The 19451-nt window shown below is 43.4% G+C and overlaps 1 protein-coding gene across 1 annotated transcript in view; it reads right to left on the reverse strand.

Annotated features, from left to right (window-relative positions):
- Nucleotides 1-19451, reverse strand: part of SLC9A9 (solute carrier family 9 member A9) — a 646928-nt gene that overhangs the window by 128295 nt on the left and 499182 nt on the right. The window contains exon 13 of the mRNA XM_043875249.1: nt 258-309. Within this exon, the coding sequence (XP_043731184.1) occupies nt 258-309 (52 nt within the window). The remainder of the gene's footprint in view (nt 1-257; nt 310-19451) is intronic.

Raw genomic sequence — 19451 nt, forward strand, 5'->3', positions numbered from 1 at the left:
CTGATTCCAAGAGCTGTGCTTTTGCTCCTACACTGCAGTGTCCAGGCTTTCTGAGGCCGCAAAGAGGGCACAAGTGTCTGCTGGTCCTAAGCACTCTAGAGGTTATACACAGATTATAGACACCCTGAATTCCCACATATTTTATAGTCATCTTGATTTGTTTTATCTGAGGAAATAGCCCCCTTTAGAATGGGGCTTCCAGGCTATGAAACAGAACAGCTCAGGTTGTTCTCTATGCCTCTAGCCCTTTGACTTGCCTGGTGTGAGGAGGGTTCCTCCTTCTGATCTTCATCCAGGTCCACACCAACCCTGTTAAAGAGAACAGAGAACTGGTGAGGGTCTTGTGCAGATGAGACGAGACAGTCTCTTGGGTCAGACCACCTGAACCAAACAGAATACGAATCAGAGGACCGGTTTGGCAGAAAACCCTCGTACCTCTCCCTGAATCCAGAGAACATCAAACAGATTTATGGGAAAAGGAGAACTCACACAGCTGGGCCTCTGTACAGCTGGTGAAATGGAGCACCGACAGCTGGTCCCCGCTGCTGTCTTTCCCAGCAAGAGGACCTGGGAGCCAAGCCCTCAGGGAAAGACCTCCCCGGCCCCCAAACAGGGCTCCTGGAGGGAGGGCCACCTGCTTCCGTGGCAGGACTCACTGACCACACTGCTCCGGGGATGTGGGGGCCTGGGCTGCAGCAGGCTTCCCAGGACAGAAACCAAAAAAAAAAGGTTTTTTTAGTTGCTTTACAATATTGTATTTAGTGAAAAATCTGATATTTCGTCCAGATGCTCATGGAGGCTGGCAGTAGGGAGGATTCAGGTCTGTGGGACTTATACTATTTCGGGGGCTCTCTTTAAGCAAATTAATGCAAAAATACAAATACGAAATGAGGTATGAAAGTGACTCTTGACAACAAGAAAATAAATTGTAACACAATTCATAATTTTAAAATCTGTGCAACAGACATCTCAAAATCTATAAGATGTATAATGTTCTAATTAATTTACTGTCTGATACACCTCTAAAATAACTTTTCCTCCTGAGTTTTGCCTGCATACTTTCTTACTCTGTTTACATGATATAATGACTTTGTATAAGAGAGAATGGGAAGATAAGGTAGTCTTTCCTCTAGCAAGACTGATGGAAATTATTAATAATTGGGAGTCATTATAGCATGCTTCCTAACACAGACACACTTGCTGTGTGCAATCCAGTTAAAGATTAGTACCCTGAAAAGACAAGATTTCTGATAAATTTCCCTTCAAGCGATTCTCATCACCACTACTACCCAGTACATTTATCAGTGTAAGTGCTGCATCACTGAATATAAGCATTCTTGAATTTCTATTTTGACGGCGCATTGATGAGAATGGAATCCTCCACTTCGAATTTTACACATCTCACAACTGGAAGAATTTTCCACAGACTAGCTTCTGGCTCAGGGCATTTCAAGCCTTGTTTTTCCTCCGCTAACCATAGACTTGTGAAGCCAGGTACCATAGAACACGTTCAATTTGGATTCAGCCTCGTGGCACTGTTCCTGTGAGCGGTCCCTGCAGAAGGACGAGCAGTGACTTGCCCTTCACAGAGTGAAGGGCAGACCACAAAACCCCACTGAATATAAGCTAAATGCACTCCCAATTCAGTTTCCCCTTGGTCAGACCCCCCAGACGCCCAGGGCCACACCAGAGCCATCTGACCGGGGCGAAGTAAGACCAAGAGGAAACGGTAGTAGAAAGAAACAGCGATCCAACTCAACAGTGGTTAAAATCTATTCCTTTTGCAATTCTTACAAAAACATAGGACCCTGGGAACACAATGCTGGGGCTCTTCCCAGGGCCTTGGGAGGGCCGGAGCATGTGAGGGCCTGGAGCTTGAACTTCCTCTGCTCTGGGCAGTGGGCCTCTGCCTGTGGCAAGCAGGATGGGGTGGGGGGTGGTGGCTCAGGGCCCCAGCCACTTGCTCAAGCTCCGCCAGAGCCTTTCCTGAGAACACCACCACCTCCAGAGCTTTGGAGTCTTTCCTTGCCCTCCTGCCCCCGGAAACTCTTCTTTAGGGCCCTAGTTCTGCTCTCTGCGTGGGGGAGGGGAGGCAGGTGGAAGCCACCAGTCCTGCAGATGCGCTAGCCTGTGAAAGGAAAGCCACAGTGCAGAGGCAGCCGGTTTAAAATACCTCTGATTCTCGGGTGGAGAGGGAGGTGGGAGGGGGGATCGGGATGGGGGATACATGTAACTCTATGGCTGATTCATATCAATGTATGACAAAACCCACTGAAATGTTGTGAAGTGATTAGCCTCCAACTAATGAAAAATTAAAAAAAAAATGAAAAAAAAAATAAAACACACAATAATTTTATTCTTTGATGCAACAGTAAATGAGGTTGTTTCTATTAAAAAAAAAATACCTCTGATTCTTCAACGATTAGTGACCTCTGGGCCTGCAGGGCCCCTTCTCACTAACCCAGGGGGTGAAGTGGGTCACTCTTTACTGGGTGTGGAATCTTTTGGCCTTCAGGTAACTGGAAAAAGACTCTGGTGGAGACTAATCTTTGATTTTCTTAGAGTAGAAACAGCCATTTGACCTGTTTTATTGAAGTTGGGGGGAGAGAGGGGTGAGAGGAGGGAGGGAAAGGGGGTCAGGAAAGAGAAAGGAGGGGCCTAGAGGGACGGAAGAAGGGGGGCGGGGGGGAGGGAGAGGGAGAGGGCGGGGCGGCGGAGAGGGAGGGGGGCGTTGGGCGGGGGAGGAAGGAGGGGCCGGAAGAGGATAGAGGGGGTGAGATCCTGGAAGGAAAGGAGGAAGGAGTAGGGGAGACAGAATGGGGGGGAGTTGAGGCCCAGCCTTCTGAGGTGAGTCTAGGCAGTGAACCTGCGGTACGGTGCGGCTGACCTGAGCCCAGCCTCTGTGAACAGTGGGGCCCCAGACCCCTCTTCTCATGTCTCTGGTGGACCTGAGCTCTCTTCAGGAGTCTTTATTACTGAGTAAGCCTGGACCCCTCCCCAGTAAGTGCGGCTTGCTTAAGTTAAGCAGCACCCATGCAGGCTGTGAACTGGAATGAGGGCCCTGAATTTTCCACGGCTGCATCTGTTTAGGGCCCCTTTTTTTTCAGTTCTCTGTCTAGAAAACTGGAGGGAACAAAAATCAAATTGCACAAGAAACCCAATGTTTAAAGTCTGAGGCAGCACTGAGATTTTCCACTGACGTTTAGGCTTTCCTCCCCAGCAGCCATCACAGTAGACCAGGCTAGTTTCAGTTATTCCATAAGCCAGATGGAACAGAGGAAGGAGAGGGGGCAGTTTATGTCTTTCAGTTTTATGTGGGACTCCGTGAAGAGCATCTCGGGGGTCCAAGAGATATGCTGTTCTCCTCAGAGCAAGAATACATCTCCTCCCCCACCTCCCATTTCATGAAAGCTCAGCATCTACTCCTGGGGCCAGGCCTGCAGTCTTTCTTGCCTAGAGCAAACTAAACATCTCAAGGAGCTTGGGTCTTCCCTGGTGGTTCAGTGGTTAAGAATCCACCTTCCAATGCAGGGGATGAAGGTTTGATTCCTGGGTGGGGAGTTAAGATCCCACATGCTGTGGGGCAACTGAGCCTGCACCCTCTGGAGCTCCTGAGCAGCAACCAAAGATCCTGTATGATGTAATGTAGATCCTGTGTGCTGCAACTAAGCCCTGACACAGCCAAATAAATAAGTATTAAAAAAAGTCTCATGAGGCTTGAGGAAACAGAACCCTATGTGAGTGTGAGTTATTTCCCTTCTGGGGCAACTAGAACAGAGAAGACACGGTCCCTGTCTTCATAGGGCATACAGTTGGGTAGATCTAATTTTTAAAAAATCTAAAAAGTTTATTATAATTTAAGGGCTATGAAGGGAAAGCACCTAAGAATGAAGCCTTCTCTCACTGGTGATTTGGCTCCTTTTGATAGGAATCTTGCTAAAATATATTACCTGGCTCCCTGCCTCCTTAAACACAGTGTGATGGCGGTACTCAGAGCTCTACCGGAGGTCTCAGGATCGCCACTGGCCCCATAAAATCTAACACTCACTGTGATAATGATTTCCAAGAGGCATGTGAACCTCTTTATGCCCATATTAAATGGTCCCTGGCTGCTATTCTTTTTCTTTTTGAAATTCTTGTATCTGCCAATTAGATTTCCTGCCTGCAACAATATGTCAGCATATTAACTCTGCGCTCGCCTTTTTATTTTTTATATTTTTCTCATTATGGCTTATCATAGGATATTTTAAAAAATTTATTTGGTTTCTGCCATATATCAACCATATTAACCATAGGTGTATATATTTAGTATGATAACCTGAGGGTCAGATTTAGTACTTTTTTCTTTTTAAGTTTATAATACATACACATATGTGACAATATAATATAATTGAGGCATTCTAGAAGGGCTTCTGAGAAAACAGCTTGTCTTCTGCTACACCCTGCACACCCATAGACTGTCCGCTCCCATACTCCCTCCACCCCCACATTGCCTCTGAGGGCAATTTTTTGCGTTTTCTTGATTTTGATGTGTTTACTGGCATCAGTGTGCATGGCACATTCACACAGCATCCCCAGGGTTAAACCAACATACCAGTTGCATCTGTATCTCTTACTCTCTTCTTTGAGAAAGCAAATCAGAGTGTGAAAGAAGCCCCCTAAAGGGTTAACCTTGAGTCCCCTCACTTTTATGCATAAGATCACCTCCATACTACGGGCTCTTGAGAGATTATTAGAAAGAAGACACCGCATCCCCCTGGAATGTGGCACCACATGTGTATACAGCAGCTCCCAGGTGAGATCACGGCTGTGTGGGATAAAGTACAATCCCCGAGGGGATATCCTAGTTTCTTCAGAACCTTTCCCACAGCCTTGAACTACCCTTTCTGCCCATCTGACCGAAGGGCCGTGCCTTAGGGCTGGTACCTGGACGTGTCCTTGTTTCTGAGCCTCAGTGCCCAGTACAGCCCCTGTGCTCTGGCCCTGCCTGGATCAGTGCCTCTTCCATTGATTGAACACTCTCTGTGAACTCCAGCTGGTGGTTGGGCCATGCTGGCCATCACTGGCCGTCTGTGATGCCTTGCCTCTTTTTCTGAACTTCCCCCTCCTGCCCTTCCTCTTCTGATCACCATCGTGGACTATCCATCTTGCTGTGCTAACTTCATTCAGATGCGCCATCACCTAAAGTTTTCACTGACTTGGGTGACAAGTAGCTGTACGTCTTCTATTCTGTCCTCTGCTTCCTGATAGAATCCCTCCTGGGGCACCTGTGATTGTCCTGCTGGCCCACCCTCTTTTCACCTGAGGTTAGAGCCAGCCATACGGCTAGCCAGCGCTCTTCAGGAGACAGCAGCCTTGGCTGGAATCCCAGACTCAAGGTCACCCTGTGGCCATTGAGGGGTGAGTGGACCCAGTTGTTAAGAGTTTCTTTGCTGTGTGACATGCATTGCTCACCGCCTAGGTTTTCCGGTTAGTACAATGGGGATAATGATGGAACTTGCTTCCTAGGATTGTTGTATGTGCGCTTAGTCGTGTCTGACTCTGTGACCCCATGGGCTGTAGCCCATCAGACTCTTCTGCCCGTGGGATTTCCCAGGCAAGAATACTGGAGTGTGTTGCCATTTCCTTCTCCTAGGGTTATGGTGAAGATTAAATGAAAATACTTGTAAAGTGTTAGCTTAGGGCCTGGTACCTACTGAGCTGTCAAGACATGTTAGCAGCTATTGCCCATGTTATTATTATTTACAAATAATCGTTCTTTCCAGAACCTTTTAATTGTCTGCTCATTTTTATCTTTTGGCTGCACTGCCTGGCATGTGAGATCTTAGTTCCCTAACTAGGGACTGAACCTGTGTCCCCTGCACTGGCAGGGTAGAGTCTTAATCACTGGACTGCCAGGGAAACCCCTAGGTTATTATTTTTATTATTATCAGTACTTTTTAAAATCATCGGGGCGAGAGCTCAGTACTGCCATGCTCACTGCTCAGCCCTTCTAGTTCCCGATTCTGCACTGGGCAACTCTCTGGTGTAAACTAACAGCTACAGTGGAGCCATAGGTAGTGGCCAGGGCATAGCGGGGATTTCTGGTTTCACAGTAAAATATCAGTTCTATTTATGGAGCTTGCCACATTGGAATTCATTCACAATTTACTGGTAGACTAGGGAGGTGAGAGGGCAACAAAGAAGGAAAGGAAGGAGTTTAGAGAGCAAAGGGAAGGAAGGGAAGAATGAACAGAAGGAGAGCAAAGAGAAGGCAGGTAAAAAGGAAACAGTACATTATTGTAAAGAATAGGTAATATTAATATTAATAGCTAAGTTGCTTCAGTTGTGTCTGTTTGCGACCCCATGAACTGTAGCTCGCCAGGCTCCTCTGTCCATGGGATTCTCCAGGCAAGAATACAGGAGTAGGTTGCTGTGCCCTCCTCCAGGGGATCTTCCCGACCCAGTGGTTGAACCATCTCTTCCGTCTTTGGCATTGGTAGGCTAATTCTTTACCACTAGTACCACCTGGGAAGTCCAAGAATAGGTAAGCTGGTGGATAAATAACCACAAAGGTGCATGCAACTTTAGAAAGGGAAGCTGAGGGTGGATGGAGGAACTACCACACAGTCCAAGAAAATGTCCAAAAATACAGAGACTTGAATATAGAGAATATGAAGAGTCAGTGAAGGATTAAAAAGCAACTAAAAAGACTGGTTAAAATTTAATACCATGTTTTGCATTTTTGATGTACCTTTTAATTTGAAGCAAGTTGAGTGTTGCCTCTATGGTATTTAAATGAAAATGAAAATGAGCTTTGCACATATTCCCAGCTGTGCCCTGGAATATCTCACTCCAGGTTCCTCATTTACAGCAAGCAGCCAGTGCTGTTTTCGGAGCCAAACACATCTCTGGGCATCCCTCCCCTCCCGGGGCACCTCCATTCTTTGGAGAGTTTTATTAGACATATTGAAGTCTCAGGATGCTCCCATATCTAATCATGGCAAAACGAATGCTCCAAAGTTGGATTTTTCCTTAGAGGGGAAGCAAGGTAAGTAACAAAAGGCTCACTTTTCCCATTAAAGCCAACAAAATCCATTCTGATCCTTATCACTTAGCACCTCCGGAAAGGCAGTGAAATATTACCAGGGTTTACTCTCATTGTGTGAATTCCAACAGTCTTACTGTTCAGTTTGGTTCTTTTGAATGCCACCCCTCCCACCCCTCTGCTGACAGGGGCCAGGTGGTGGGGGAGGAGAAACCATTTCCTCTAAGAACTGTATTTGATGGCTGAATGTAAAAAAATGACATTTTCAGTAAGGGAAGAGCGACTGGATATTGAGCACAACAAATACGGCAGGACAATGGAGGAGTCTGAAAGACACCCGCTGAGGCTTGGAGACTCTTGTGTAGCCATGGGAACATCACATGGGGCCCCAATCTGCTACTTCACCCCATCCCCACCCCATGTTATTGAAGAAATATTAGTCGGGCTTGTGTATGACCAAAATTAATATAATTAAACACTCAAATATTTTACATTGGTTTTGGGGAAATAAAAAAAATAGGGTAATATAATTGGAAAAATCTCAGTTCATTTTATTTTGTGCAGCACAGTAATTAGATGAGTTGGGAGTCTGCAGCCAGGCTGTATAGGTTCAAATCTTACTTCCAGGATTTATTGCATTTGTAATTTTGGGACAAATTATTTATCTCTCTAAACCTCAGCTTTCTCAGTTGTAAATGGAGATAAATATATATTAATGTATGGATTATTATAAGGATAAAATGAGTTAATACATATAAAGTGTGTAAAATGTTGGCTGCCACTTAAGAAGCACTTATGAAACATTAACTTATGTTCTCGATGTTATTAGGGAGAGATTGATATACCCTAAATTGAATGGTGGGGCTTCCCTGGTGGCTCGGTGGTAAAGAATCTGCCTTCTAATGCAGGAGATGCTGGTTTGATCCCTGAGTCGAGGAGATCCCCTGGAGAAGGAAATGGCAACCCACTCCAGTAGTTTTACCTGGGAAATCCCATGGACAGAGGAGCCTGGTGGGCTACAGTGCTACAGAGTCAGGCACGACTTAGCAACTTAACAACAACAACAAATTGAATGGCAAATACAATATAGATTAAAGCCAAGAGTAGATTGTCTATGAATGGTAGATGAAGTGAAGTGAAGTGAAGTGAATGTCACTCAGTCGTGTCCTATTCTTTGCAACCCCACAGACTATAAATGCATGGAATTCTCCAGGCCACAACACTGGAGTGGGTCGACTTTCCCTTTTCCAGGGGATCTTCCCAACCCAGGGATCAAACCCAGGTCTCCCACATTGCAGGTGATTCTTTACCAGCTGAGCCACAAGGGAAGCCCATAAATGATAGATGCTAAGGTCAATGACAGGATTCCTGCCATCAGTGACCCTAGATCTAATTGGAAAGACAGACATTGGAAGTAAAGAACTAAAGTACAGTGAGGTAGGCACTGTACACGAAATTGTTGGAATTCATCAACAAAGAGTCCGGCCAAGATGGGTTGTGAAGGGCTTGGGCACATTTCAAAGAGGAGTTAGATATTGAAAAGGGAGTGTAGTGTGAGTGCCTGACGTTAAGCTTTCCATTGTTGAGGCACCCATTTCTAAAGACATCTATCTTCAATAAACAAAGTGTCAGCTAAATGATACAGTTCCTAGCAAAACAAGCAGTGAGGAATTAGGCTGCATCCACCCATAAATTTCTCTCTTTCAGAAAGTCTAGGATAACCCAGAGGACTGGACTGACTGCTTGAGCGACTCAGATTCTCTTTCCCCGCATTCCTGCTTAATTAGCCAATAAAGAGTGAGCACCCAAAAACCTAGATACTCCACCCTCAGCTCTAATAAAGGCAGAGCCCCAGATCCCTGTTCTCTCTCTATCTTCCCATGACTTTGCTGTGTGGCCTCAGGAGTGCCACGTATACCCTCTGAGCAATGAGTCTTGTTCCTTAAAGTTCCTTGATAATCTCTGGAGGTATGTGTCCTGCAGTCATAACCGAGACTGCAAGAGCTGGTCCAGCCACCACGTTGACCCAAGTGGGGGAAATGTCTGTGGGGTCTCTACGAGGGATACGGTGAGTTAGTGCCTTAGGCATCCCGAGCTCAGAGCATCACTGTTAGTAGACTGGGACCCACACCACATGAGCATTTAGTGAAAGAGAGGTTGAGGGAGGGCACTCCAGACTGAGGGCACAGCATGGGCAAAGGGTTAGAAATTTAAAAGAGCAAAGTAGATTTAGGACATAGCAAATAACTGTGCTTATTATGTATGTTGAGGAGGGAAGAGTCAATCTGGGTGAAATCAGAAAGTAATTTGAGGCCAAATCGTGAAGGATATTGGATGCTATGCTTCAGTTCAGTTCAGTCACTCAGTCGTGTCCGACTCTTTGCGACCCCATGGACTGCAGCATGCCAGGTTTCCCTGTCCATCACCAACTCTTGGAGTTTACTCAAACTCATGTCCATTGAGGCGGTGATGCCATCCAACCATCTCATCCTCTGTCATCCCCTTCTCCTCCCACCTTCAATCTTTCCCAGCACCAGGGTCTTTTCAAATGAGTCAGTTCTTCATATCAGGTGGCAAAAATATTGGAGTTTCAGCTTCAACATTAGTCCTTCCAATGAATATTCAGGACTCATTTCCTTTAGGATGGACTGGTTGGATCTCCTTGCAGTCCAAGGGACTCTCAAGAGTCTTCTCCAACACCATGGTTCAAAAGCATCAATTCTTATGCACTCAGCTTTCTTTATAGTCCAACTCTTACATCCATACATGACTACCAGAAAAACCACAGCTTTGACTAGACAGACCTTTGTTGGCAAAGTAATGCCTCTGCTTTTTAATATGCTGTCTAGGTTGGTCATAGCTTTTCTTCCAAGGGGCAAATGTCTTTTAATTTCATGTCTGCAGTTACCATCTGCAGTGATTTTGGAGCCCCAAATATAAAGTGTCTCATTGTTTCCTTTGTTTCCCCATCTATTTGCCATGACGTGATGGGACCAGATGCCATGATCTTAGTTTTCTGAATGTTGAGTTTTAAGCCAACTTTTTCACTCTCCTCTTTCACTTTCATCAAGAGGCTTTTAGTTCTTCGCTTTCTGCCATAAGGGTGGTGCCATCTGCATATCTGAGGTTATTGATATTTCTCCCGGCAATCTTGATTCCAGCTTGTGCTTCATCCAGCCTGGCATTTCACATGATATACTCTGCATATAAGTTAAATAAGCAGGGTGACAATATACAGCCTTGACATACTCCTTTTCCTATTTGGAACCAGCCTGTTGTTCCATGTCCAGTTTTAGCTGTTATCTCTTGACCTGCATACAGATTTCTTGGGAGGAAGGTAAGGTGGTCTGGTATTCCCATCTCTTTCAGAATTTTCCACAGTTTGTTGTGATCCACACAGTCAAAGGCTTTGGCATAGTCAATAAAGCAGAAGTAGATGTTTTTCTGGAACCCTCTTGCTTTTTGAGGTTCCAGGGGAGGTTGGCAATTTGATCTCTGGTTCCTCTGCCTTTCTAAATCCAGCTTGAACATCTGGAAAGTGGAACATCTGGAATGTTGTATGTTCAAGCTGAATGCTATGCCTAGGAGGGTGTTTTTTGTTTTGTTTTCCTGTAGGCAGTAGGGGTTGAAATAATCACATTCATGTTCTAGAAAACCACGGGCAAAACTGAGATATTAATAAGCTAGAGGTATAGACGTCATTTAGTAGACTACTGCAATGGTCCATGCAAGAGTCTAAGTTAAGATAGCAGTGGTGAAGAGATGGATTTGAGAGATTTGTATATGGAGGAGCGGGGGTTTGCGATATGTGGTAGACTGACCTGGAGGGAAGGAGAGGAATCTATTGAGATGATTTTGAGTTTCTACTCAGGATACCTGAAAGGTTCACTCCTGCCATTAACCATATATGGGAGGAATATGTGTGGATTTTCTTTCATTTAAAAAAAAAATTATTGCAGTATAGTGGACTTACAGTGTTGTTTTAGTTTCAGTTGTACAGAAAAGTTAATCAGTTATGTATACACACATATATGTATATGGGAAGCCTATATATATGGGAAGACATAGATACGTATGTCTCTTACATGGTGCTGCAGTTGGTAAAGGATTCGCCTTCCAATGCAGGAGATGCAAGTTCTGTCCCTGGGTTGGAAAGGTCCCCTGGAGTACGAAATGGCAACCCACTCCAGTATTCTTGCCTGGAAAATCCCATGGACAAAGGAGCCTGGCAGGCTATAGCCCATGGAGTCCCAAAGAGTCAGACACAACCAAGCATGAGCATGCATATGTGTGTATGTGTATATATATATATATATATCCATTCTTTTTCACATATAGGTTATTGCATAAAATTGGGTATAGTTCCCTGTGCTATACAGTTATCTATTTTACATACAGCACTTTTTATATGTTAATCCCAATCTCCTAATTTATCACTTCCCTCATGTCTCCCCTTTGGTAATATGCCCTGAGGCATATCCTATTAGGAAGTTGGAACTGAACCTCAGCATCAGTAAGTTCTGAGCACTTCTATTGTGAGGGAAGCAAGGTCAGCTCTCTACATTCTTATAAGCTCGAGAAAAGCACCCCCTCCCTCTTAACAGTTTAAACTATTTGCTTGTCTAAAGTGGAGGCTGAACCATAAGAGAAAATGGGCATTTCAAGGCCAAGATCAGTGGACTGGGAATGCTCATGGAAGCTGGAGAGGGTGTACCACATTCAGTATTTGAAGACAGTTTGGACATCTTATTTAAGAAGGGCTACAGAGAGGCTTAGCAAAGAGGCTCTGGAGGGTACTTTATCATAGTCTTAAAAAGAGGTAAACATTTTCTGGATGAAGGCTGTGGCAATAGATGTAGAAAAATTGCAGTTTGGATTAATATTGATTACACGGGACAGTACCACATGGAAGTTACTCAAATGCAGTCCATGTGAGCTCAGTATCAAGAAAAGTTACCTGTTACACCATTTCTTGTTTGCTTTTGAGCAAAGAATGATGGATATCACAGAGGTGTGATAGCAAGTCCCCTTGATCAGTAACTGGGTAGACGGTTGACATTTCTATCAGAAGACTGGATTGAGAGCTCACAGGGTAATGTGTACTCAGAAGCAACTCTAATGTTAAATTTGGGAAGTGATAAAATAATACATCTGCCACTGAAGTGAAGGAAGAAAGGGAGGTTCCATAATTTGAGGACATGAAGTATTTGATGTGACTGTGAACTCACGTGGACGAGTAAGATACTGGGAAGCCTGGGGATGCTGCTGAGAGCAGAGCTGTCACTCTGGGTCTCCACCAGCACACGGAGACACTGTCATCTGTCGGTCTCCTGTATGCTCTGCTGGGTTACACTTTTCCATCCCTGGGACTTGTCTGATCAAGGCTAGATCAATGGCTAGATCAAGGTTTTATGTCACATTCCTGTCTTGATGTCGTGACTGCCCATGTGATATTTGTTTTATATGAGACTATGGATGCAGAACAGACTTGTTGGGTTACTGTCAGTCTGATCAGACTAGAGAAGGATCTGTTCTCTCTTTAATTGTGTGTTGACACAGTGTACTAAAAGTACTAGGTGACAGCTAACAAGAGGCATATAGCATGATCATTAGGAGTTAGACACTCTGACAAGCTGGCCCCACCATTTACCTGTGTGATTACAGGCAAGAAGCTGTGCCTCTCTTTCCATGAAATGAAATGTAAATAGTAACTATTCCATGGGGGTGTTGTGAGTTGATGCATGTAAGGGGTCAGCACAGGACTTCACTGAGACAGTGCTCAGAAGTGATAGCTGCTGTTCAGTTGTGGTGGTTGTTGATGTTGTTGTCTTTGCTGCTTAGGCCTCCTGGATAAAGATTGAACTGTGAGTATCTCCACAATGGAGCTATGTTTCACCCTTTATCTCCTGACCTCAAAGTCCATTTCCATGTGACTTCCGGTTCCGGTGGAGGCTTATTTACAGTGTAAACACTGAGAAGCAGAGGTGAGCTCTGGATGCGTAGATGAGTCATGGGACTAGTGTTTATAATCTCTGAAAATTTAGAAGTACATTTGGGAACATATAAGAATGCTGAAAACATTATGTTATTTGAAAAATAAACACCAATAAACAAGTACATGTCACAGACACAAAGGCAGCTCCACATCCTGTTCTGTAAATTTGGCAAAACTTCCCTTGAGTTTGGAGTGTTTCGTTCTGCCAAGATGTAAGCTAATTTCAGGCTACAGAAAGAGTCAATTAGAAAGTGGATTGAGACTGAACATACAGACTAATTTCTTTTGACCTAAGCTGCAAGCACACTGACACACTTTGGTGGGAAGACAGATGTAATAACTTATCAAGGCATCTGCCCTTTCTTCCCTAAGGGCTTCACTCTGGGTGCCCTGTCTGGGTAATTAGGGATTTATCAGAGCCAAGTGCTCATCTCCTTTCAAGAAAAACCATCCTTTCAAGTGGATTAGCTTGTTTAAATTCTAGTGTGTTCTCAGGTGGGGTGTCTTCTCAATGTCAAACTGAAGATGTTGGATGAGAAAAAAGAGAGATACTTTATTACTGAATATAAAGTGGTTGTAGCAGCCTGCTTTCAATGTGGGTGTGAAACCCGAAGTGGTTGAAAATAAATCCCAGACTGTCAGCTGTCTGAGTGAGAAGTGGAAAACTTAAAACCTGGAAACTATCGAGGTTACTTCACAGTCAAACAAATAGGCTCCCATGACAATATCGGCAGTACATTACCTTCCCTCCCTCCAAACCAGCCCACACTGTAAGGAACTCCAGGAGGAACTGTGACCTGAACCCTGCTCTCCAGGAAAGACCACACGTGGTGTATGATGTGGGTCTGGATGTCCCCTTAGAGCAAGGCTTCACACTGTTCTCTGATATGCTCAGAGTTCAGTGGGAAGGACCTTGGATGGGAATATTCTCTTGATGCAAGGAATATATTCTACCCATGAGAATCATCCACAAGAATCAAGAATGGACTTTGACAGTGAGGGGGAGATGTACAGAACATACATTTAGCAAACCATTAAATTTCTCTAAATACTAATCCTGGAGAGAAGTTGACCCAGCTGGAGTAAATGATGACCAAGAGACATTTATATGGGATGATGTCCTGGAAATAATTCTAAGAGACCAATAAAGCTTTGCAAAGTTGATGGATATTTATCTACGAGACAACTGATGCAAAAGGTATAATTCCAGTCACTTGTCCTGAATTCTTCATCCTAAATTGGCTTTAACTCTTGCAGGTAATCTACAAGATGTTTTGAGAAGGCTACCACCCCAAATCATGACCATCTCTAACTACTAATGCTTGAGCTTCCTTAGGATGAGATAAAGTGCTTCATTCCCAGCTGAAGACTAGACCTAAAGGCAAGGACTTGGTAGGGTAATATTTGGACTTGTACTCATACAATGTACAAGTGACTGGACCAGGCTTATTCCTGAGAACAGAAAGAGGTAAGAATAAAAGCCTAAAGGTCACCAAGGTACTGAGAGAGGGCACCATGAAGCATGGGAGTAAGGAAGACAGAGTGTGAAAAAGCAGTCATAATCTTAATAGTCAATATATATTGAGTGCTTATGGGCTTCCCCAGTGGCTCAGTGGTAAAGAATACACCTGCAATCCAGGAGACCCAGGAAATGTGGGTTTGATCCCTGGATCAGGAAGATTCCCTGGAAGAGGGCATGGCAACCCACTCCACTATTTTTGCCTGGAGAACCCCATGGACAGAGGAGTCTGGTGGGCTACAGTCCATGGGGTCACACAGAGTCAGACACAACGGAAGCAACCGAGCATGCGTGCACACACTGGGGTCAATAATGGCTGCCAAAACCATTACTTAAACTCCAAATTGGAAGTAAATGATGATCCATAACCTCTAAAAACAACTGAAATCTTACTCTTTTTTGGGGTGGCTAACACTTTTTAAGGCCATATGATCCTATTAGTAATTAGCATTCAGCTTCGTGACAAAACGTATTAATGAAAAGCTTATCTCTGGAAGAGTTAAGTCAGAAATACCAGTCTCAATATTGTTTTTTGCTGAAAGTGAATAAATATCTTAATTTAATTGACAGGAAGAGATATTGGTTAACATAGGAAGCTGTTACTACATGACTAATCAAAAAGAAGAAAATAATGTTAGTTTCCTGCTGCAATGGATTAAAGTAAATCACTAGAACAACTACATTTTCTCTGGCCAAACCAGCTGCTATTAACCATGAGACTAACGTGCATGCCTGCATGCAGGACTGTGTTAAAATGAAATGAAATTTTAAAATATTAAGTAAAGAATTCATGGTTAATGCTATCAAAAGAATGACACTGGAAACTGCACCTTGATTTCAGAATCAGAGGGTAAAATCAGTGATGTGAGCTGAAAATTAATGAAAAGGCATTGGGAAGAGTTCTCTTAGAGCAGATGATAAAGAGGAAGATGAGAAGAGTGAGTGAAAATCTGCTGTAAAACAGCATTTCAAGTTATCATGAAGACTACAGGAAGTGTATAGCATGTACACAGAATTCACATCAATTTGGCAGAAAATGAAATAATGAGCATTAAGTGAATGCTCATGGCTAATGCAACATTCAGGCTTTTTTAGCCTATCATTCTAGAAGATCATGATGATAGCTTGCATGCATGCATGAGTGCTAAGTCGCTTTAGTTGTGTCTGACTTTTTGTGACCCTATGGACTATAGCTTGCCAGGCTCCTCTGTCCATGGGATTCTCCAGGCAACAATACTGGAGTGGGTCACCATGCCCTCCTCCAGGGGATCTTCCCTACTTAGGGGTTGAACCCACGTCTCTTATGTCTCCGACATTGGCATGAGGGTTCTTTGCCTCTAGTGGCACCTGGGAAGCTCAATAATAGCTTAAACTATTGTATATGAACTAATATTTTTCCTGACACCACACTATTCAAGCCCTAAAAGGAAATATCGGCTAGGACAGGAGGACTCTTTCATTCATTCCCTCCTTTGCTCAATTGTTCATTCATTCATGAAATCCTGTTGAGAATACATCATGACTATTGTTACATGCTAGATATGAAATCCATATAGATGCTCAAAGTATTGACATTAAATTTCCACCAAATCAAAGATGCCATCAATTACAAGGCACACTATTACTTTGTATACTTGGGGAGCCTCGTGGGCTAGAGTCCATGTGTTTGCAAAAGAGTTGGAGATGCCTTAGCAACTAAACAACAATAAGAAGAAAAGTGCTACTAACTGCACTTCTGACTCCATTGATTATAAGACAAGATTGACTTCAGCAATGATAGAATGTAAAAAAATGTGCAGTTGGAATCAATAACACACCCACGCAAAACAGTCCAAATCCAGTGCTTCATGCCAACATCAGGCCATTAAACACATTAGATTCTGGACATTTCATGTATAACTAGTGTATTATCTGCCTGGATCTCTGGGGAAAAGTCTAAAGAGAAGTTTTTAAAGTCTCTGAGGAGATATTTTTAAAGTCTCTGAAAAGATATTTTTAAATCTTTTAACAATTTTTTTTATTACTTACATATCAAAAGGTAATATATCCCCTCTGCTAATTCTATTGTAAACAACTCCAATTCTCTGGCTAAATCTGGTCTTATTTTGGTAATCAAGTCTCTGCTTGCTGGCACTAGGTGACCCCATCAGGCAAGTGCTCAACCTTAGCCTGATCCGGAGAGTGAGCATCTTCTTAAATTGTAAATCTTAGATACTTTGATTGCCTCACTGTAGTCCTGATCTTGGATAAGAGAACCTCACAGTTGTTTTTGCTGCCCCCATCCCTGGATTTGGGAACTGTGTGACTTTTTCCATTTGCCCCGCTGTGTCTTCTCTCCCTCCTCCTCCACCTTGTCCTGTGATCTGGGATGCACACCAATGTAAACAGCCTCGAGTGTGTTCTCTTGCCCTCTGACTCTGGATTGGTTTCGGCTGAAGGGAAGCACTCCTTCCAAGATACTGGAAGGAGGGAAGTGAATGAACAGGGTATTTATTCCAGGCTCCCTCCTTTCTAGGTCACCATGGTTGACTGTGTCTCTCTCCCAAAGCCTCAGCTCCTTGCTGTCAGCCTTCTCTATGCAGCTACTATCTCTGGGTTCTGGTCAATACTCCCTCTCCCTGCCCTTTCAGGTACAGGTTGTAACTGCTCTCCACTGATTCCAGTCCTGGGGTGCTGCACTATCCCCCACTGGTTTTCTTAGGCCAGCCCATATCTTTGTAAATATTTCCTTTATTGACTTTCTTTAAATGAATCAATTTGAATGCATTGCTTGTTTCCTGCCAAAACTCAGGTTAGTATAGAATATTTCACATGTGTAAGCATGCAGATGCAGGAAGTTTTTACTTTGAACTAGGAACTTTGTAGAGACATGAAATTTCTCCAGGAACTCTTGAATATAATAAACAAATCTTACACAGAGTTCTGTTTCCAGCCATAAACATTGGAACTGCATTTTTAACTGTTTCTCTAGGGCATCTGCATACTCATGTCCAACTTGACATAAAGGCTCCCAGCCCTAGACTGGCTCAGATTTTCACTTGGAAAATCTGCTGACTGCAGATATTAGGAGCGTAGATCATTTCACAGACCTATTAGGACCTAAACAGGAGGCATAAAAGTGTTCTAGAACCAAATCCTCTTATTACATCCAAAGGTAAAATGTGCTTTATTAAATGCTCCATCTTCAACTACTGAACTCTATAGAAAATGTTAAAAGTTCACAGAAGGCTTTCTGGAAGCTGAAAGAGAAGCAGTGAAGCGGACCTCACCATCTCAGCAATCTGGGTCCTTTGACTTCCTGATGGTGAGCTTGGTGAAAACAGTTCATGTAAGGCTCAGAAGGGACTTCAGATGGTCTCATCCTTTGTTGTTGCTCAGTTCCTCAGTCATGTTTGACTCTTTGCAACCCCATGGACCAAAGAACCCCTGGCTTCCCTGTCCTTCACTATCTCTTGGAGTTTGCTCAAACTCATGGCCATTGAGTCAGTGATGCCATCCAACTATCACATCCTGTCACCCTCTTCTCCTCCTGCCCTCAATCTTTCCCAGTATCAGGGTCTTTTCTAGTGAGTCAGCTCTTCCCATCAAGTGGCTAAAGTATTGGAGCTTCAGCTTCAGTACTTCCAATGGATACTCAGGGTTGATTTTCTTTAGGATTGACTGGTTTGATCTCCTTGTTGTTCAAGGGACTCTCAAGAGTCTTATCCAGCACCACAATTCGAAAGCATCAGTTCTTTGGTGCTCAGCCTTCTGTATGGTCCAACTCTCACATCCGTACATTGAAAAACCATAGCTTTGAGTATATGGACCTTAGTTGGCAAAGTGATGTCTCTGCTTTTTAATATGCTGTCAAGGTTTGTCATAGCTTTTCTTCCAAGGTCTCATCCTACATCACATTTAAAAAATGAGAATGCCAAGAGTCACAGAGATTACTTTGAAGAGGTAATTTGGTTGTAAGTAATAGAGCCCAGATGTAAAACAGTTTTAGAATTTAGGTTGTTTTCTTTCAACTTTGTATGTTGCCTACCTTGAATAAGCAGATGAACAATGATGGGGGAGATTCTAAAACCATTTTTATCCTTTGGTGAGAATGGACTTTTAGGAGAAGGAAAGATTAAAATGAAGAGATTAGCTGAAGATACCTATTTCCTGAGGTGTCAGGATATAACAATACAGAGTGAACTTGAAATTTGAAAACAATATGGCTGCAATGTGGCATGGGGTGGTATTTCTCAAGCTGCAGTAATTCACAAAGTCCTTTTCTGATTTTTTAAATTACTGAAAGCAACTTCTACTATTATTTCTTTAATATTTTTCTTTAACCTTTCTTTCTTCCATTCTGTCAGTTTTGCTTCATGTATTTTGGGGCCTTGTTGTTAAGAACATGTCTTTAAAATTGTTATATTTTCCTAATAATTGACCCTTTTTTTTTTTGTTGTTATAAAGGAATCTCGAGCAAAGTATGTGTGTGTGTGTGTGTGTGTGTGTGAGACAGTTCATTTTATCCTCTGTTAGTATACAGCTCCAGGTCTCTTACAGTTACTATGTCCATGGTATCTTTTTCCACTTTTTGTCTTTTAGTCTACTTATATCTTTGAATCTAGGAGGATCTTATCTTTCTAAAAGCTAGTCCAATAATCTCTGCCTTTTGATTCGATTTAGTTCATCCATATTTAATTATTGCTATAGTCATATTTACCTCTGCATTTTGCTATTTTTTTCTACATGTTTCATGAGCTTCCCAGGTGGCGCTAGTGGTAAAGAACACGCCTGCCAATGCAGGAGACTTGAGATGTGGGTTTGTGATGTGATCCTTGGGTGGGGAAGGCCCCCTGGAGAATGAAGTGGCAACCCATTCCAGTATTCCTGCCTGGAGAATCCCATGGACAAAGGAGACTGGTGGGCTATGG

Source organism: Cervus elaphus, chromosome 19, assembly GCF_910594005.1.
Source record: "Cervus elaphus chromosome 19, mCerEla1.1, whole genome shotgun sequence".
Taxonomy (NCBI): Eukaryota; Metazoa; Chordata; class Mammalia; order Artiodactyla; family Cervidae; genus Cervus; species Cervus elaphus.